Raw genomic sequence first — 22,103 nt, forward strand, 5'->3', positions numbered from 1 at the left:
ATGTGGAATCTAAAAAAAATGATACAAATGAACTTATTTTAAAAACTCAGAGCCATAGAAAACAAACTTATGGTTACCAAAGGGTGGAGGAGGGAGGATTAATTATGAGTTTGGGATTCACTGATGCACACCACTGTATATAAAATACACAACAAGGACCTACTGTATAGTACAGGAAACTATAGTAATATTTTGTAATAACTTATATGGGAAAAGAATCTGAAAAAGAATATATATATATATACCTATATCTATATATCACTTTGCTGTACACCTGAAATGAATACAACATTGTAAATCAACTATACTTCAATAAATAAATAAATAGAAAGGAAGAAGTAAATCTCTTTGCCAATAACATGGTCTTGTATCGAGAAAATCTTATGGAATACACACACAAACACACACACACAGGAAAACCTATAGGAGCTAATAAACAAGTTCAGCAAGGTTAGCAGGACACAAGATTGACATAGAAAAATCCACTATATTTCTATTCTCTGAAAATGAACAATCCAAAAACAAAATTAGGAAACAGTTCTCTTTCCAATGCATAAATAAGAATAAAATACTTAGAAATGAAGAAATAAATTTAACAAAAAAATGTAAGACATTCACTAAAAACTGCAAAATATTTTTTGAAAGAAATTAAAGACCTAAATAAATGGAAAGATGCCCCATATTCATGGATTAAAGACTTAATGTGACAGTATTCCCCAAATTGATCTACAGATTCAACATAATCCCTATCAAAATCTCAGCTCCCTTTTTTACAGAAACCAACAAACCAATCTTAAAATTCATATCGAAAAGTAAGGGACCCAGAGTAGCCAAAACAGTCTTGAAAATAAAAAGAAAGTTTGAGGACTCACATTTCAAAACTTACTACAAAGCTACAGTAATTAGGACAGTGTGGTACTGGTATGAGAATAGACATATAGACCAGTGAAATAGAATTGAGAGTCCAGAATTAAATGAATACATTTATGGTCAATTGATTCTTTTTGCAAAATTGTCAAGACAACTCAATGGGAGAAAGAATAATCTTTTCAACATGTGGTGCTGGGACAACAAGTGGATCTTCATATGAAAAAGAATGAATTTGACTACTATACATAAAATAGATAACTAATAAGGACTTACTTATTATATATATAGTATAGTACAGGGAACTCTACTCAATACTCTGTAATGACCTATATGGGAAAAGAATCTAAAAAAGTGTGTATATGTATAACTGATTCACTTCACTGTACAGCAGAAACTAACACAACATTGTAAATCAACTATACTCCAATAAAATTTTTTAAAAACAGAATGAATTGGGACCCCCTAACTCACACTTACAGAAAAATTAGTCAAAATGCATAAATCGTACCAATGTTTTCTTAGGTCAGTCTCCCACGGCAATAAAAATAAAAGCAAAAATAAACAAATGGGACCTGATGAAACTAACAAGCTCTCGTACAGCAAAGGAAACCATAAACAAAATGAAAAGACAACCTACAGGATGGGAGAAAATATTTGTAAATGACGTGACCGACAAGGGCTTAATTTACAAAATATACAAACAGCTCACAGAACTCAACAACCAAAAAACAAACAATCCAATCGAAAAATGGGCAGAAGACCTAAATACATCTCTCCAAAGAAGACATATAGATGGCCAAAAAGCACATGAAAATATGCTTAACATCACTAATTATTAGAGAAATGCAAATCAAAAGTACAATGAGGTATCATCTCACATGGCTCAGAATGGCCATCATTAAAAAGTCCACAATTCATTAGGATTTATACTTAAGATATGAAAAACTATTACATGTATATTTGTCTCCAATAAAAAGTCTACAAATAACAAATGCTGGAGAGGGTGTGGAGAAAAGGGAACCCTCCTACACTGTTGGTGGGAATGTAAATTGCTGCAGCCACTATGTAAAACAGTATGGAGGTTCCTCTAAAAACTAAAAATAGAGTTGCCCATATAATCCAGCAATCCCATTCCTGGGCATATATCTGGACAAAACTATAAAAAAGAATGAAATAATGCCATTTGTAGCAACATGAATGGACCTAGAGATTATCATACTAAGTAAGTCAGAAAGAGAAAGTCAATTACCATATGATATCATTTATATGTAGAATCTAAAAAAAGGGTACAAATGAACTTATCTACAAAACAGAAACAGATTCACAGACATAGAGAAGAGACTTGTGGTTGCCAAGGGGAAGGGAGTGTGGGGGAGGAATGGATTGGGAGTTTTTGATTAGCAGATGCAAACTATTATACATAGAATGGATAAACAAGGCCCTACTGTATAGCACAGGGAACTATATTCAATATCCTGTGATAAACCATAATAGAAAACTATATAAAATAGAATGTATGTATATGTATAACTTAATTTGCTGTACAGAAAAATTAACACAACATTGTAAATCAACTATACTTCAATAAAATAAAATTTTTTTTAATTAGTCAAAATGGATCAAAGACAAAAATTTAAGTACTAAAACAATAACTATTAAAAGAAAACATACGTGTAAATCTTTGTGATACTGGATTAGGCAATGGTTTCTTTGATATAACACCAAAGACACAAATGACAACAACAAAAATAAGATAAACTTCATCAAAATTAAAAGATTTTGGAAACCAGCCTGGAAGTTGCTCAGAAGTAACTTCAAAAAGTTAAACATAGAGTTACTTTACGACCCAGCAATTCTACTCCTAAGGCATATACCTAAGAGAAATAAAACATACAGTCATATAAAAACTCATATAAGAATGCTCATAGCAGCTTATTCATAAAGTCCCCTGCAAAGGAAACAACCCAATGTTCATCAACTGATGAATGGATAAATAAAATGTGGTGTATCCTTATGATGGAATATTATTCAGCAATACAAAAAATGAAGTACTGATTCATGCTAAACAGTGATGAATCTTGAAATCATTGCGCTAAATGAAAGAAGTCAGACACAGAGGCCGTATATTGTATGTATCATTTCATTCATATGAAATGTCCAGAAAAGGCAAGTCCACAGAGAAAGAAAGTAGATTGCCAGAGACTGGAGAAAGTGGAATGGGGAGTAACTCCTAACAGACATGGGGTTTCTTTAGGGGTTGATGGAAACATTCTGAAATTAGAGAGCGGTGATGCTTGCACAACCTTGTGAATATACTAAAAACTACTGAATTGTATATTGCAAAAGGGTGAATTTTAATGAAATGAAAATTATATCTCAGTAAAAAATGTTTTTTTAAATATAATTTTGAGTCTGTATTTAAAATTCCATTAGATTTAAATTCTGTGATCAATCAGGATATGAGGTTCATATATTATTTGCAAGCTTATGACAAATGACATTTTTGAAAACAAACTAAAAAATTCCCTACCTTAGAAGGTTTTCTAGTTCTATAATTCTTCTAGTTAGATCCCAGTTGCCTCTTTCAAGACTCTGAATATTCATGTTTTTCAAAGATTTAGTTCTGGTGAGAGAAGCAACAAGTTCTTCTAGGTCCTTGATATCATCTTTCAGGGACATTATGTGGAATGACTGTTGCACATTCTTTTCTTTGTAACTTTCTAGCTCATTCTTCATCTCTTGCAATGAAGTTTCTTTTATGAAAAGTTTGTTTCGAAGACTTCTTAGCTAATGAGAAAGGAAAAGTGTTATTTAAAAATCATTTATAAATTTGGTTTTAGAAACTTCATGATTTTAAATCATTATGAGTATTTGTGTGTGTGTTAGTTTCTGCTTTATAACAAAGTGAATCAGTTATACGTATACGTATGTCCCCATATCTCTTCCCTCTTGCATCTCCCTCCCTCCCACTCTCCCTACCCCACCTGTCTAGGTGGTCACAAAGCACCTAGCTGATCTCCCTGTGCTATGCGGCTGCTTCCCACTAGCCAACTATTTTACGTTTGGTAGTGTATATATGTCCATGCCGCTCTCTCACTTTGTCCCAGCTTACCCTATCCCTTCCCCGTAGTCTCAAGTCCATTCTCTAGTAGGTCTGCGTCTTTATTCCCATCTTGCCCCTAGGTTCTTCATGACCATTTTTTTTTTTTTTTTAGATTCCATATATATGTGTTAGCATACGGTATTTGTTTTTTTCTTTCTGACTTACTTCACTCTGTATGACAGACTCTAGGTCCGTCCACCTCACTACAATTAACTCAATTTCGTTTTGTTTTATGGCTGAGTAATATTCCATTGTATATATGTGCCACATCTTCTTTATCCATTCATTTGTTGATGGACACTTAGGTTGCTTCCATGTCCTGACTATTGTAAATAGAGCTGCAATGAACATTTTGGTACATGACTCTTTTTGAATTATGGTTTTCTCAGGGTATATGCCCAGTAGTGGGATTATTATGAGTATTTAAATTATACATTATTATACAATAAAATGAAGACTTCTGAATCTCCTAACAGTAAATTCCAATGTTAAATACATTTAAAAAATCATGTCAAATTGACACATAGGGTTTGGAATAAGTGATTTTATTCTCATCAACATTAACTTTGTTTAAATCTTGTTATAAAAGTAAATTAGACAAATAATTAATTTTATAATTTCTAGCAGAAAAGAAATACTTTATGCTTTGGCTGTGGATGTTTTGTTTTATGATGGGTTGTAAAAGGGAATGTGGTCACAGGCCGCTCTTCTAAAGAGCAGCCTATGTTTATACCACTTGGTTCCTGGCCTTATTTGTGCTGATCAGAGAAATGGGTAGAGGGAAGAGTCAAGAGAAAGAGCCAGGCTTAAATTGATTATATATATATTTTAAGGCAACTAAAGGAAAGAAGAGATCATAAAGCTATAAAGAGAAACAAGAATGATATGAGACATCACATGACATAAAAGAGCCACCAATGGCTGCCACTGGGGGAAGAGTCCAAAAAGGATCGGAGAGGCAAGGGGCACAGCTGCTGTGAGGTAAGTTATTTATCTCTTGGTAGCCATGTAAAAAGTCTCTGCTGGGCTTCCCTGGTGGCGCAGTGGTTGAGAGTCCGCCTGCCGATGCAGGGGACACGGGTTCGTGCCCCGGTCGGGAAGATCCCACATGCCGCGGAGCGGCTAGGCCTGTGAGCTATGGCCGCTAAGCCTGCGCGTCCGGAGCCTGTGCTCCGCAACGGGAGAGGCCACGACAGTGAGAGGCCCACGTACCACAAAAAAAAAAAAAAAAAAAAAAAAAAAAAGTCTCTGCTCTTCTACCTGATAAGTGAAGAAAGTTCACTAGATGAAGAAAATTGAGGCACTGCTAACATTCAAGGGTCAATTATCTTTTAATTTAATCTAATTTGTTCAAATTTCTTAATAGGCTGTGTGTAAACCTGATGAACTAGTAAGAAAGTAAAGCCAAATTTCTTCTTTTTATTGTTATTTAAAAAAATTTTTATTGCAGTATAGTTGGAGAGTTCCCTGTGCTGTACAGTAGGTCCTCATTAGTTATCTATTTTATACATAGTATCAATAGTGTATATATGTCAATCCCAATCTCCCAATTAATCCCACCCGCCCCTTCCCCCTTGGTACCCATACATTTGTTCTCTACGTCTGTGTCTCTATTTCTGCTTTGTAAATAAGATCATCTATACCAATTTTTTCAGATTCCACATGTATGCATTAATATACAATATTTGTTTTTCTCTTTCTGACTTTACTTCACTCTGTATGACAGTATTTAAGTCCATTCACGTCTCCACAAATGACTCAATTTTGTTCTTTTTTATGGCTGAATAATATTCCATTGTATATATGTACCACATCTTCTTTATCCATTCCTCTGTTGATGGACATTTAGATTGTTTCCATGTCCTGGCTATTGTAAATAGTGCTGCAATGAACATTGGGGTGCATGTGTCTTCTTTTTTTTAATATAAATTTATTTATTTATTTTTGGCTGTGTTGGGTCTTCATTGCTGCATGCAGTCTTTTTATCTAGTTGTGGCGAGTGGAGGCTACTCTTCTTTGCAGTGTGCAGGCTTTTCATTGCAGTGGCTTTTCTTGTTGTGGAGCACGGGCTCTAGGAGTGCAGGCTTCAGTAGTTGTGGCGTGCAGGCTCAGCAGTTGTGGCTCACAGGCTCTAGAGCACAGGCTCAGTAGTTGTGGCACACAGGCTTAGTTGCTCCGCGGCATGTGGCATCTTCCCAGACCAGGGCTCGAACCTGTGTCCCCTGCACTGGCAGGCAGATTCTTAACCACTGCGCCACCAGAGAAGCCTGCATGTGTCTTTCTGAATTAAGATTTTCTCTGGGTATATGCCCAGTAGTGGGATTGCTTGGTCACATGGTAGTTCTATTTTTAGTTTTTTTAAGGAACCTCCATACTGTTCTCCATAGTGGCTGTATCAATTTACATTCCCACCAACAGTGCAAGAGGGTTCCCTTTTTTCCACACCATCGCCAGCATTTATTGTTTGTAGATTTTTTGATGATGGCCATTCTGACCGGTGTGAGATGATATTTCATTGTAGTTTTGATTTGCATTTCTCTAATAATTAGTAATGTTGAGCATTTTTTCATGTGTTTGTCGGCCACCTGTATATTTTCTTCGGACAAATGTCTATTTAGGTCTTCCGTCTATTTTTTGATTGGGTTGTTTGTTTTTTTGATATTGAGCTGCATGAGCTGTTTGTATATTTTGGAGATTAATCCTTTGTCAGTTACTTCATTTGCAAATATTTTCTTCCAAGATGAGGGTTGTCTTTTCATCTTGTTTATGGTTTCCGTTGCTGTGCAAAAGCTTTTAAGTTTAATTAGGTCCTATTTGTTTAGTTCTGTTTTTATTCTCATTACTCTAGGAGGTGGCTAGAGTGTTCTGCCTATGTTTTCCTCTAAGAGTTTTATAGTGTCTGGCCTTACATTTAGGTCTTTAATCCATTTTGGGTTTATTTTTGTGTATGGTGTTAGGGAGTGTTCTAATTTCATTCTTTTACATGTAGCTGTACAGTTTTCCCAGCACCACTATTGAAGAGGCTGTCTTTGCTCCATTGTATATTTTGGCCTCCTTTGTCATAAATTAGTTGACCATAGGTGCGTGGGTTTATCTCTGGGCTTTCTATCTTGTTCCATTGATCTATATTTCTGTTTTTGTGCCAGTACCATACTGTCTTGATTACTGTAGCCCTGTAGTATACAGTCATGGAGGCTGATTCCTCCAGCTCCGTTTTTTTTTTCCTCAGAATTGCTTTTGCTATTTGAGGTCTTCTGTGTTTTCATACAAGTAAAAGTTTTTGTTCTAGTGTTGTGAAAAATGTCATTGGTAATTTGATAGGGATTGCACTGAATCTGTAGATTGCTTTGGGTAGTCTAGTCATTTTCACAATATTGATTCTTCCAATCCAAGAACATGACATATCTCTCTATCTGGTTGTGTCATCTTTGATTTCTTTCATCAGAGTCTCATAGTTTTCTGCGTACAGGTCTTCTGCCTCCTTAGGCTTATTCCTAGGTATTTTATTCCTTTTGTTGCAATGGTAAATTGGATTGTTTCCTTAATTTCTCCTTCTGATCTTTCTTTGTTAGTGTATAGGAATGCAAGAGATTTCTGTGTATTAATTTTGTATCCTGCAACTTTACTAAATTCATTGTTTAGCTCTAGTAGTTTTCTGGTGGCATCTTTAGGATTTTCTATGTATAGTATCATGTCATCTGTAAACAGTTTCAGTTTTACTTCTTCTTTGCCAGTTTGGATTCCTTTTATTTCTTTTTCTTGACTTCCAAAAGTATGTTGAATAATAGTAGCAAGAGTGGGCACCCTTGTCTTGTTCCTGATTTTAGAGGAAATGCTTTCATTTGACTTTGTAAAACAGCATATGCTTTATAACCAGAAAAAAGTTCAAGAATACTCTGTTACTGAATAAAATTACATTAATTAGAAATGCTATAATTCCCAGCAGCAAAGGAGGTACGAAGATCAAGCATTTAAAATTAAATTTTTAATACAGTATGTGTATACGTCGGTGTCTAAATCATTCTGTGGAATTCAATGAAATAAACCTTATATGTTCTCAAAACATACCTTTATGTATTTTCTAATCATACTGCTATTTAAAAAACACATCCCCATGAAGCCAGTAATTTTATAGAGAAAGAAAATATGGAAGAGTGGAAAGACCTCAAAATCTGGAGGAACAAGACAGATTGTGGCCAAGACAAATAAGTTAAATTTTCTTAACTGCCTTACATTCTGGTTGTAAGAAATAAAAATAACATATATCAAGGGCCTAGCATAGTGTCTGGCACATATTAGAATATAACTATACACTAAATTATAAGCATATGCTAAATTGCAGATGTACACTAAATTGCAGTTTGTGCTCCCTTGGAACTTGAAATTAAGTCATCCAAAAAAGCACTCCACAAACTTTGCTAATTAGCTGCAGAAGCAACTAAAGTATCTGAAATGGAGCAGGGTGGTGCTCAAATAAGGTCGTGAAGATGAAGTGAAAGATTTGAGCTCAGGCTAAAACCCATTTCTCCTCTTCATTGACCAGCCACACTGACAGTAAGAACTCTCTGTGCTCATTCTTTATCTACTATTAATCAATTTTTATATCATTCCATCTCTCATCCTTTATGCCTCACCATGGAAACTCTTCTCTTATGTCTGATTCAACACTTTTTTTCAGTTGTCATCATATTCCACATGTCACTGAAGCTTTTGACACCATTGGCCATGCTCTTTTGCTGGGTACAGTCATTGGCACTTGGTATCCATTCCCGTTCCTGATGTCTCCTTGTTCCATAGAACTAGAAATAAAACTGTTATTTTCCAGACTCGTTTTTGGAGGCTGGGATTCTCTAGGTCAATGGTTCTCAAACTTTAGCATGCTTCAGAGTGCCCTGGAAGTCTTCTTTAAAAACAGATTGCTAGACCTACCCCCAGAGTTTCTAGTTTGGCCTGGGACTAAGAATTTGGTTTTTTTGTTTTTTGTTTCTTTTGCGGTACGCGGGCCTCTCACTGTTGTGGCCTCTCCCGTTGCGGAGCACAGGCTCCGGACGCGCAGGCTCAGCGGCCATGGCTCACGGGCCCAGCCGCTCCCGCAGCATGTGGGATCCTCCCGGACCGGGGCACGAACCCGTGTCCCCTGCATCGGCAGGCGGACTCTCAACCACTGCGCCACCAGGGAAGCCCAAGAATTTGTATTTTTACCAAGCTTCCAGGTGATGTTAATGTTGGAGAGTAAGTACACTTTTTTTAATGTTGGAGAGTAAGTACACTTTGAGACCCATGCTTTATGTAAAGTGGGCTGCACCAAAGAGAGATGCATTCTCATTAAATTTAAATTAAAGGAGAAAAGACCATCTTCCCACTGCTATTTCTGCTGGTAACCAAGTTCAAGGAGAAAAAACATTCTCCTTGGAGAATGGACAAAAAAAACATTCCCTGACCTGTTTACCAGTTTTGTGGAAGTTGAGAGACAGCTGTGGCTGTGCAAGAAATGCTCAATGGCAGTAGCAGCAAATTCTGGACCTTCAGATCTCATCTACAGTGGTGTGTCTTTGAACACATTCATCCAACGCTGGCCCCAGCTCCCACACAAAGACTTCCCAATCATTTTGTATACATGTAATTCTCTGTATTAAATAATTTTTTTTGGAAAAGTCAGAGTGGTTTCTGTTTTCTGCAGTGACTCCATGACTGATCCTTGGCTTTCATGAAACCATCTGTCTCCTTTTTATCTCCGTCCCTGATTTTCTTTCCATTAGTGCCGGTATCAAAGAACAATGCAAACCTGGATGTGACAAATTCTATGTTGTGTTTTGTTTTCCTTTAAATGACCATAAGAGAGGTAAATTTTTGAAATGAATTTTACAATTTAGAAGCCAGATAAAGCTTCTCAGCGTGAAGTAGAATCTTCAGAATTCAATAAACTCTTCATGGTCAGCACCATAGCCTCCAGGGTTGCACTGACTTCATCATTTAGATTGCTTTTTAATGCCATTTCCAGCACATGGCCAATCTTCTTTATAAAATATTGTTCCATTTCCCCCAAAATATGCATATTAAAAGATGTTCTATAGTTTTGATCCTTGAGCAATCCTCATAGAATAAATATAACCTTCCTACCATAGAGGAAATGGAAATGGCTTACAGTCTGGTTGATAACGAAATGTTTTAAGTCTTTTTACCTTGTACTAAACTCTAGGATCAGATTTTTTACCCCCTTCTTACTTTTCACACAAGTGAAACTTTTACTCCTTGTGTAAAGGAATTATTCTTTTATGGCATTTCTTGAGCACTTCCACTCTTCATTCGTCAGTTTCTATTTATTATCAAAATATGTGATTTGCTTCACCTCTGAGTCTATGTATTACAACTCAGATCCTGTCTTAAGACCTATTTATTTAATCACAAATTAATTTACTTAAAATAATGGGTTAGATATTCTATGAAAGATCTATTTAGAAAATACCTCTTAATAGCAAGTTCAAATGTTTAAAAAATGGAAAGTGGGAGCCCCCTGGTGGCCTAGTGGTTAGGATTCTGAGCTTTCACTGCTGTGGCCTGGGTTCAATCCCTGGTCAGGGAACTGAGATCCCGCAAACAGTGCAGTGTGGGGAAAAAAAAAAGTTTAAAATTCATTTATATGTAAATTGATTCATTTAAAAATATGTTAATTAGATCAGAGTCATTTTTTACTCACCCTTTTGTTTTTAACTCTCCCCCTCAAGTCATTTGGTCTGTTCATTGTACTTCTAATGTCTTTCATATCTACCCCTTTCTTCCCATTTATCTTTGTCTTGTTTCAGGGCTTCATTGTCTATCTCATGCACTGTTTGTTGTAAGACATCGTACTTGGTCTTCCCACCTCCAATCTAGCAACCCTCTGAGCCATTCTTTATTCAACAGACAAGGCTTAGTGTCTTCTGTGTTTCAGGCATGTGCTAGGCTCTGGGGATCCTGAGAAGATTAAGAACTCTCAAAAATTTCCCAGCTCACTAGGGAGACCAATTTTGAAACAACTAGAATATACCATAACAGGTGCAATAACAGTGGTATGAGCAGAACGTTCCAAGAACACAAGTAAAGAATATCTATTCTACCCTTAGCTGTTTCAGATCGTATAATATCACTTCTCCTCAAAACCCTGTGTTGGGGACTTCGCTGGTGGGGCAGTGGTTAAGAATCCGCCTGCAGGGGACACGGGTTCGATCCCTGGCTCTGGAGGATCCCACATGCTGCAGAGCAACTAGGCCCATGCACCACAACTACTGAGCCCACGTGCCACAACTGCTGCAGCCTGCGCGCCTAGAGCCTGTGCTCCGCAACAAGAGAAGCCACAGCAATAAGCCCGCACACCGCAACGTAGAGTGGCCCCTGCTCGCCACAACTAGAGAAAAGCCCGCGTGCAACAACGAAGACCCAGTGCAGCCAAAAATTTAAAAAATAAAATTAAATAATTAATTAATTAAAAAAAAACAACAAAACACTGTGATGATTCCCCATCAACCTCAAACTCATTATAGCATGTTATTCTGGCTACTTCATTGACTCCAACCTACTTTTACAGTTCTACACCCCTATCTTCAGTTATTTATTTTATTTATTTTTTTGGCCATGTCGCACGGCATGTGGGATCCTAGTTCCCCAACCGGGGATCGAACCTATGCCCCCTGAAGTGGAAGCGCAGAGTCTCAACCACTGGACCACCAGAGGAGTCCTCCTACACCCCTATCTTCAACTTCTATGCCCTTCAAGTTTCACCTTAACTGCCCCTACCTCCAAGAAGCCTATGCTCAGAGTTTACCTGGTATTTCCTTTCATTGTATATGCCTAACTCCCCACCTTCTAATTTTTTTGTGGATGAGAATCATGGTTAATTTATTTTTATATCCTCACCTCCCAAGTGCCTTATTTTAGTAATTTTCATATGGCAGAACCTAAACAAATGCTGAGCTGAAACTTGATTCCTATCAAATGATCCCAATTTCTGGTAATCACAATAATTGCTCAAGTCTGTCAGCATTATCTTCATTATTTTAACCAGTAAGTCAGGGGGTTCTCTGAACTGCAGTGGTTCAGCGATACCATGTAAATAATGAATGTCCCCTGGAGTTGTGTAATGCAGTGGTCCCATTTCGCTATACTAGGATGTAAGAACTATGTTTTAAGATCTTATTTTTAGTTATCTTATTGTTAGGGTATTTTTAATACCCTAATGTTAGGTAACAGGTTTCTTGAAAAGTACTTAAGGTAGCATGAGTCTCAGACTCACACAACATTGATTCTAGATCTAGTTTAATTTTCCTTTTAATGACCAAACCTTGTCAATTAGTCCTCCAGAGGACTTGACAGTTCTAGTTTTTACTTCCTCCAGATAAACAGTGATTTGCAAACTCTAAGATTTAAAAACACTCCTTCATGAGAAAGACAAATATCATATGATAACGCATATATGTGGAATCTTAAAAAAGGGTACAAATGAACTTATCTACAAAACAGAAATCGAGTTACACATGTAGAAAACAAATTTACAATTACCAGGGGTTAAGGGGGAGAGGAATAAATTGGGAGATTGGGATTGACATATACACACTGCTATATATAAAATAGATAACTAATAAGGCCCTGCTGTATAGCGCAGGGAACTCTACTCAATACTCCATAATGACCTATGTGGGAAAAGAATCTAAAAAAGGATGGATACGTGTATATGTATAACTGATTCACTTTGTTGTACACCTGAAACTAACACAACATTGTAAATCAACTATACTCCAATAAAAATTTAAAAGAAGTCTGACACATGTAGTGGAATATTTAGGAAAGTCCAAAAAATTACAGCTATGTAACGAAAAACTGGCATCGAGCAATATTTTATTGTGATTAAAAAGTCATGACTTTATGAATTACAAAAAAAACCCAAAAAACAACAACAACAACAAAAAACCACCACTCTTGCATTACAGGCATACTTCAGAGATACTGCAGACCACTGCAATAAAGCAAGTATCACAATAAAGCGAACCACATGAATTTTTTGGTTTCCCAGTGCATATAAATGTTATGTTTACACTATACTATAAAATGTGCAATAGCATTGTCTCTAAAAAAACAATATACATACCATAATTTAAAAATACTTCATTGCTAAAAAATGCTAACCATCATCTGAGCCTTCAGTGAGTCATAATCTTTTTGCTGATGGAGGCAATTGAAATTGCCTCCATGTTGATGGCTGCTGACTTAAGCAGGTGGTGGTTGCTGAAGGTTAGGATGGCTGAGGCAATTTCCTAACATAAGACAACAATGAAGTTTGCCACATCAATTGACTCGTCCTTTCACAAACAATTTCTCTCAGCACATAAAACTTTTTGAAAGAGTTTTACCCATAGAAATCTTTTTAAAAATTGGAGTAAATCCTCTCAAACCCTGTCCCTGCTTTATCAACTAAGTTTATGTAATATTCTAAATCCTTTGCTGTCCTTTCAAGCATCTTCATAGCATCTTCACCAGGAGTAGATTCTATCTCAAGAAACCACTTTATTTGCTCATCCATAAGAAGCAACTCCTCATCTGTTCAAGTTTTATCATGAGATAGCAGCAATTCAGTCATATCTTCAGGCTCCACTTCTAATTCTAGTTCTCTTGCTATTTCCACCACATCTGCAGCGACTTCCTCCACTGAAGTCTTGAACCCCTCAAAGTCATCCATGAGAGTTAGAATCAACTTCTTACAAGTTTCTGTTAATGTTGATATTTTGAACTCTTTCCATGAATTACAAATGTTCTTAATGGCATCTAGAATGGTGAATCCTTTCCAGAAGTTTTTCAATTTCCTTTGCCCAGATGCATCAGAGGAATCACTATGGCAACAATAGCCTTACGAAATGTATTTCATAAATAATAAGACTTGAAAGTCGAAATTAGGGACTTCCCTGGTGGTCCAGTAGGTAAGACTCAGCACTCCCAACGTGGGGGACCCGGGTTCTATCCCTGGTCAGGGAACTAGATCCCACATACATGCCGCAACCAAGAGTCCACATGATGCAACTAAGAAGTCCACATGCTGCAACTAAAAGATCCCGTGTGTTGCAACTAAGACCCGGAGCAGCCAAAATAAATAAATAAATAAAATCTCTAAAGAAACATGTTGAAATTACTACCTGATCCATGGGCTTCAGAATGGATGTTGTATTAGCAGGCATGAAAATAACATTAACCTCATTGTATATCTCCATCAGAGCTCTTGGGTGACCAAAAGCAGTAATATTTTGAAAGAAATCTTTTTTTCTGAGAAGTAGGCCTCAACAGCAAGTTTAAAATACTCAGTAAACCATGTTGTAAACAAATGGGCTGTCATCCAGGCTTTGTTGTTCAATTTACAGAGCACAGGCAAAACAGATTTAGCATAATTCTCAAGGGCTCTAGGACTTGGGGAATGGTAAATGATCACTGGCTTCAGCTGAAAGTCACCAGCTGCATCAGCCTCTAACAAGAGAGTCAGCCTGTCCTTGGAAGCTCTGAAGCCAGGCATTGACTTCTTTCTAGCTATGGAAGTCCTAGATGGCATCTTCTTCCAAGAGGAGGCTGCACCGAAAATTTGTTGGTTAGTGTGGCCACCTTCATCTTGATCTTAGCTAGTTCTTCTGGATAACTTGCTGCAGCTTCTACATCAGCATTTGCTGCTTCACCTTTTATGTTATGGAAACAGCTTTTCCCTCAAACCTCATGACCCAACCTCTGCTAGCCTCAAAACTTGTTTCTGCAGCTTCCTCACCTCTCTCAGCCTTCCTAGAATTGAAGAGAGTTAGGGCTTTGCTCTGGATTAGGCTTTGGCTTAAGGGAATGCTGTGGCTGGTTTGATCTCTATCCAGATCACAAGAACTTTTCTCCATATCAGCAATAAGGCTGTTTCACTTTCTTATCACTTGTGTGTTCACTGGAGTAGCACTTTTAATTTCTTTCAAGAACTTTTCCTTTGCTTTCACAACTTGGCTAACAGTTTGGGGCAAAAGGCCTAGCTTTCATCCTATCTCAGCTCTTGATACGCCTTCCTCACTAAGCTTAATCATTCCTAGCTTTTGATTTAAAGCAAGAGATGAGCAACTCATTCTTCCACTTTAACACTTAGAGGTCATTGTCGAGTTATAAATTGGCCTAATTTTAATATTGTTGTGTCTCAGGGAATAGGGAGGCCTGAGGAGAGGGAGAGAGATGGGGAATAGCAGTAGGTGGAGTAGTCAGAACTCACAACATTTATCAATTAAGCTCGCTATCTTATATGGGCACAGTTTGTGGTCCCCAAAACAATTACATTAGTAACATCAGAGATCACTGATCACCACAACAAATATAATAATGAAAAAGTCTGAAATATTGTGAAAGCTACCAAAATGTGACACAGAGGCATGAAGTGAGCAGACGCTATTGGAAAAATAGCGCCAATAGACTTTCTCAAAGCAGGGCTGCCACAGACCTTCAATTTGTGAAAAACACAATATCGGCGAAGTGCAATAAAGTGAAACACAATAAAAGAGGTATGCCTGTTATCTTTTATATTAAAGAATCCAAATTTTTGAATAGTTTGATGTTGGATTTGGATATAACGAACCAGAAATATATTCAGAACTTAGCTAAATTTAGGTAACCCCCAAACTCAGATACAGCTTGTTGATAAAAATTGTCAACAAAAGACTTATGTCTAGAATATATAAAGGACTCTAGACTCTCAGAAAACAATCTGATTAAAAAATGGGCAAAAGACTTGAACAGAAACTTTACCGGAAAGGATATGTGGATGGCAAATAAGCACATAAAAATAGGTTCAGGGACTTCCCTGGTGGTCCAGTGGGTAAGACTCTGTGCTCCCAATGCAGGGGGCCTGGTTTCGATCCCTGGTTGGGGAACTAGATCCCACATGCATGCCGCAACTAAGAAGCCCTCATGATGCAACTAAAAAAAAAGATCCCACATGTCACAGCTAAGACCCGGTCCAGCCTAAATAAATAAATAGTTTAAAAAAATACATTCAACATCACCAGCCATTAAGGATACGCAACTTAAAGCCAAAATTTGATACCACTACACATATATTAAAATATCTAAAATACAAAATAATGACAACACCAGACGCCGGTGAGGATGCAGAGAAACCAGATCACTTATATGTTGCTGGTAGGAGGATAAAATGGTCCAGCTACTCTGGAAAATAGTTTGGCAGTTGCTTTTAAAACTAAATATGCAAATACCATATGACCCAGCTATTGTATTTTGGGGCACTTATCCCAGAGAAATGAAAAATTATGTTCACACAAAAACCTGTACATGCATGTTCATAGCAATTTTATATGTGATAGCTAAAAAACCAACAAGTCAACAAATGAATGGTTAAACAAACTGTGGTATATACATACCACAATCTCAGCAATAAAAAGGACCAAACTATTGATACAAGAGCTTGAAGAAATCTCCAGGAAATTATGCTGAATGAAAAAGCCAATCTCAAATGGTAACATATGCATGATTCTTTTGTATAACATTTAAAAAACAGCTTTATTGGGGCTTCCCTGGTGGCGCAGTGGTTGAGAGTCCGCCTGCCAATGCAGGGGACACGGGTTCATGCCCCGGACCGGGAAGATCCCACATGCCGCGGAGCGGCTGGGCCCATGAGCCAGGGCAGCTGAGCCTGCGTGTCCGGGGCCTGTGCTCCGCAACGGGAGAGGCCACAACAGTGAGAGGCCCGCGTACCACACACACACAAAAAAGCAGCTTTATTAGGATATAATTCATGGATTCATCCATTTAAAGTATACAGTTGAGTGGTTTTTAGTATATTCATAGACTTGTGCAGCCATATTGAACAATTTTTTACTTTTTAAATTGAGATATAATCCACATACCATAAAATTCACCCTTTAAAGTGTACAATTCAGTTTTTAGTATATTTGTAGTTGTGCAACCAACACCATGATCTAATTCCAGAACATTTTCATTATCCCCTAAAGAAACCCCATACTTGTTAGTAGTCACTCCCCATTCCCCCCTCCTCCTAGCTCCTGGCAACCACTAATCTGTTCTGTTTCTATGGATTTGCCTATTCTGTACATTTTATATAAATGGAATTGTACAATATGTTGCCTCTTGTGACTGGCTTCTTTTCATTCAGCATAATGTTTTCAAGGTTCAACCATGTTGGAGCATGAATCAGGACTTCATTCATTTTTATGGCTAAATAACTTTCTACTATATGGATATACCACATATTGCATATCTACTCATCAGCTGATGGATATTTGGGTTGTGTCCACTTTTTGGCTTTATGAAAAATGCTACAGTGAACATTCATTTACAAGTTTTTTTGTGAATATATTTCTAATTCTCTTGTCTATATATCCAGGAGTGGTATTGTTGGGTCATGTGATAACTCTATGTTTAGCTTTTTGAGTACATGACTTTTTTTTTTCAGTATATAACATTCTTGAAATGACAACATTTTAGAAATGGAGAAGACATTAGTGGTTGCCAGGATTTGGGGATGGGAAGGAAGTGGGTGTGGATAACAAATGGCAATGGGAAGGATCTTTGTGCTGTTAAAACTAACTGTTCAGTATTTTGACTGACTGTTTAGAACTTGATACACACAAACACACAAATGAGTACAAGTAAAACTGGGGGAACTTGAATAATATTAGTGGATTGTATTGTATCAATGTCAATATTTAGGCTGTTACATTATACCATAGTTTTGAAAAATTTGGGAGAAACTTTGCAAAATCTACAGTGGATCTCTCTGTATTATTTCTTAAAACTGCAAATGAATCTACAATTACCTCAATTAAAATTTCAATTAAAATTAATAATAACTGGTTCTCATATATTTTTCTTTAGCTGCAAAATTTATATTGCCTCCATTCTCCCCTCCAGAGCTGGCTGCATCTACCAGCTTTCTACTGTTTGCCTTTTTACTACACTAAGGGAAGAAAACATCTTATCTGCAAAAAACACTGTCATATTGCCCTCACAAATAAAAGTTTCCATGAAAATCAAATTAAAAATACTGGCAAAACACATTAAATTTATCTTCAATTTAAGACACTAGGCCTTATTGTACATATTATCAGTAATTTTTTTTACAAGTTGTTTAACTTTTTTTTTTTTTTAATTTTTTCTTGGCCGTGCCTCATGGCTTGTGGGATCTAAGTTCCCCAACTAGGGATCGAACCCGGGCCCCCTTCAGTGGAAGTGCCAAGTCCTAACCACTGGACCACCAGGGAATTCCCTGTTTAACTTTTACTACTACAGCAGCCCACCTAGCACTATGCAAGAGTTTTAGCTAAATATCATATTGCCTAAACTAGACAACACAATCACCAACTGAATACTTTAATATTTATCCCTTCTATACCTGGCTTTTCCTAAATATAGCTCTCTTGCACCTGTTTCTCCATTATTGGACAGAAACACATGATAATTATTTTTGTATGTCCCACAAAGAGATAAAGTTAATTATAACAAAAGATTTAAATGTATGCAGTGAAGAGAAAAACTGTCTCATCAAGACAATTGTGTTCCTGTAGGATTAAATAATAGGTTATTGGAAAAGGGAAAGATGACTCATGCTGAAGGTACTCTACTGAAATCACTAGACTTTTTTTTTTTTAAGTAAGTTTGACACAGTTAAACTGTCACTAATTTTTATTAAATTCAGAAAATGCCAATATGAGCTATGGAATACTTTTTAACGTATATAGTATCTAAAATCAAGTCAAAATGAGACCTTGTAGAGCCTTTTAGATATCTGTTTTGACAAATAGATGAAAAATATGTATAGGTACCAAATGCTTTATGTACATGTAGAAAATTGCTTTTAAAAAGTACTTGGAAATTCTTGAAAATAGCTTACATATTTTCTTTAAACAAGGTTTAAAACCTGTCTTTTTTGACAATTTGGTTTAAAAGTTTTTTTATGAATTAGGCATAGACATAAACCCTAATTGAATCCAAATCCAAATTATCAAAAATCCCAAACTTCAGAAGTATTAGTAGTAAGTTATTCTGTGGAGAAGAAGAACAATGCTACCCATAGTAAAACTGCTACAATTTTCAGGGATTGGCATCACATTTTTTTCCTGAAAGAAAAAACTAAGAAATGTCTCCAAAGTGTAATAAGATTTATTGTATCTATGTAAATTATGTTTAAATTTAATTTCTATTCACCTCTCTATGCTAAAAGAGGGAAAATGTTAGCATAAAAAATTGAAAGAAATTATCTATCTATCTATCTACATGAAACCTGGAGTCAGGCTATTGATAGATAAGATAGCAGAAAAGAACTTTAATGAGGTCCTGAGCAGAAAAGAGGTCTCAAGGAATAAAGCCACTCTTATGGGCTGAGTGTGTCCCCTCAAAATTCATATGTTGAAGTCCTAGCCCCTAGTACCCCAGAATGTGACTGTATTTGAGGATAGGGTGTTTAAAGAAGTAACTATGTTAAAATGAGATCTTTAGGGTGAGCCCTAATTCAACATGACTGATGTTCTTAATGAGAGGAAGAAATTTGGACACAGTGACCAAGCGAAGACACAGAGAACAGATGGCCATCTACAAGCCAAGGAGATAGGCCTCAGAAGAAACCAACTGTCTCATCATGAAAAAAAAAAAGGTAATTATGTGAGGTGGTGGACGTATTAAACAACCTTATTGTGGTAATATTTTGCAATACGTGTGTATATCAAATCACCACATTGTACATCTTAAATTTACACAATGTTATGTCAGTTATATGGCAATAAAGCTGGCAAAAACATTAAAAAGAAGGAACTAGCCCTGCTGACACCTTATGTTGGACTTCTAGCCTCCAGAACTGTGAAAAAATAAATTTCTGTTATTTAAGCCACCCAGTCCATGGCACTTTATTATGGCAGCCCAAGCAAACCAATACAGACACCATAGATAACTACTTATTCAAAAGGGTGGTCAATGTCCCAATAAAAGCATTTAGAACATTTTACTTAAAGGTAACCATAGAGGCAATACAGACATAAGCAGCCACATCATGTTACCTTTAACAATGACAATGGCCTTTGGGATTCCAAACTTGGTTACCTATCTCTTGCAACAAATGTTTAAGGGTGCTTGAGTTCAACTAAAGAATTCCTATAGGCACTCTCTAGTTCATCACAGGGTGTCAAGGCATTTCCTACAAATGTGGTTTCTTTTTCATCTGTTGATATTACTCAGATGTTTCATTAAGTATTTAATAAGAGCAGTGGGTATTTGCCATTTGGTGCTATATTGGAAAGTGGGAACTCACCCTTTCCATTGAAAAATGCTTAATACATGTAACTATTATTATTATATACATTTTGAGCATGGCAGTTCCTAAGCAATGTTCTAATACTACAGCATTCAGCAGTAACTCAAAAGTGGCACTACATATTATACCATCTTCAAAGGGACTTCTCTGGCAAAAGACAGATTTGGGTCTACATTAGTGCTCCTCGGTGATAAGAGGCTTCAATATTGAGAAAACAGCAAAACTGAGTTCAGATAATACTTTGAGCTTTTTATCAGAATGTTTCTCTCCCTACAGAGGATATAATTTCCCATGGTGTTTTATTTTCAGGTAATCCGTATACCTCAGCTAAAAGGTTCTTGTATTTCACCAACAAACCAGCAAGGTCAGGATGGACTGGGTCAGCTGCTCTTTTGTTGCACGTGATTGGGTTCCTGGTGGGAACCACTTCAAGAGGTGGATCAAAACAAGCCTACAAAAAGAAATTTCAAATTAATTAATTAAACATGTAACTATAGATCAAAAACCGCAATGTTTTAGCCCACACAAACTCAAGTAAGTAACTCTAAATAAAATACAACTTTAAAATATTGATTTTGAGGTGCTATCCTAACAAATGAAATAGGTCTCAAGAAAGCAGCAAGTAACATGTTAACCTAAAAGGCAACTTTACATTTTTCTAAAAATTCTTACCTGACAATTTACAACACCAGTGATAAGTAAATGCAGCATATCTAATAAACATAATTTCTGAGAGTGTAGGAATCAAGAAAACACATATAAAATGTCTGGGGAAATTTTAATTCACATCTAGTAAAACCTTTACAGAAACTTGAACTATTATAAGGTCACTGATGAAAGATTTACCAGTATTTGTTTTATTTTTGATTATAAATCATTCCTATGCTTCTATAATTATACAAATTGATTTTTTAAAAAAATCTGATTTCAGTAAATCAACATCAATTTTGTGTTTCTTTCACACCTTACTGAGGGTAAAAATTAGGGAGATTTACCTGTATTGCAATATCTCCTCCTATTGTCAAAAGAGTATATAATGTTCTAAATTTTAATTAGCATGACTGGTTAAGAACAAAGTTTATATGATTCAAATGAAGCCAAGAAAAATGTGTTAATCTAAATCTCTCAAAAGTATAAATATATCACATGGTGCTTAACGTATTAAAGGAACAAAATACATTTTTCTAAAGTTATCAGGTTTTAGAATTTTATGCTTACCAAGATACTAGGAACATAGGCCTGCATAAGAGAATACAAAATAACTATGTTTAAATGTTTAAAAAAATAGAGAACTTTTGAAAATGTGATTAAGTCACAAGAGACCACAAAGAATTAACATATTAGAAAACATGTTGGAAAAACAACCAAATAAGACTCTTAGAAATAAAAAGTGTAATCGTTTTAATTTGAAAACTGAATGGACACATTAAAAAGCAACTTAGACATAGCTGAGGAATGAGTGAACTCAAATATGAAGGAAATTATCAAGCATATAGGAAAAAAATAAATGGTGAAAGAGAGTTTAAAGGCAGAGAGATTGAAATGAGAAGGCCTATCATACGTCTATTTGGAGTCCAAGAAGGCTACATTCTAGAGAAGGGGGAAGAGACACTATGTGAAGAAATAATGTTTTGATAATTTTACAGAATTGTTGAAAGATTCCAATCTAAGTGGTCTAGCAAATACCAAGAAAAGTGACTAAAAAAAATTTCTTTACCTCCACACTCATAATGAAACTGTAGAACATAAAGAAAGATCTAAAAAGCAGATAATAGAAAGAACAGATAATTACAAAGAAATAGCAGTTAGACTGGTGAG

At 36.2% G+C, this 22,103-nt stretch overlaps 1 protein-coding gene across 1 annotated transcript in view; it reads right to left on the minus strand.

Annotated features, from left to right (window-relative positions):
- Positions 1 to 22,103, minus strand: part of LOC115852393 (coiled-coil domain-containing protein 170-like) — a 51,321-nt gene that overhangs the window by 23,364 nt on the left and 5,854 nt on the right. The window contains exons 3-4 of the mRNA XM_030855215.2: positions 20,608 to 20,736; positions 3,401 to 3,657 (exon numbers count right to left, since the gene is read on the minus strand). Of these exons, the coding sequence (XP_030711075.2) occupies positions 3,401 to 3,657; positions 20,608 to 20,736 (386 nt within the window). The remainder of the gene's footprint in view (positions 1 to 3,400; positions 3,658 to 20,607; positions 20,737 to 22,103) is intronic.

The sequence above is a fragment of the Globicephala melas genome, chromosome 2 (assembly GCF_963455315.2).
Source record: "Globicephala melas chromosome 2, mGloMel1.2, whole genome shotgun sequence".
Taxonomy (NCBI): Eukaryota; Metazoa; Chordata; class Mammalia; order Artiodactyla; family Delphinidae; genus Globicephala; species Globicephala melas.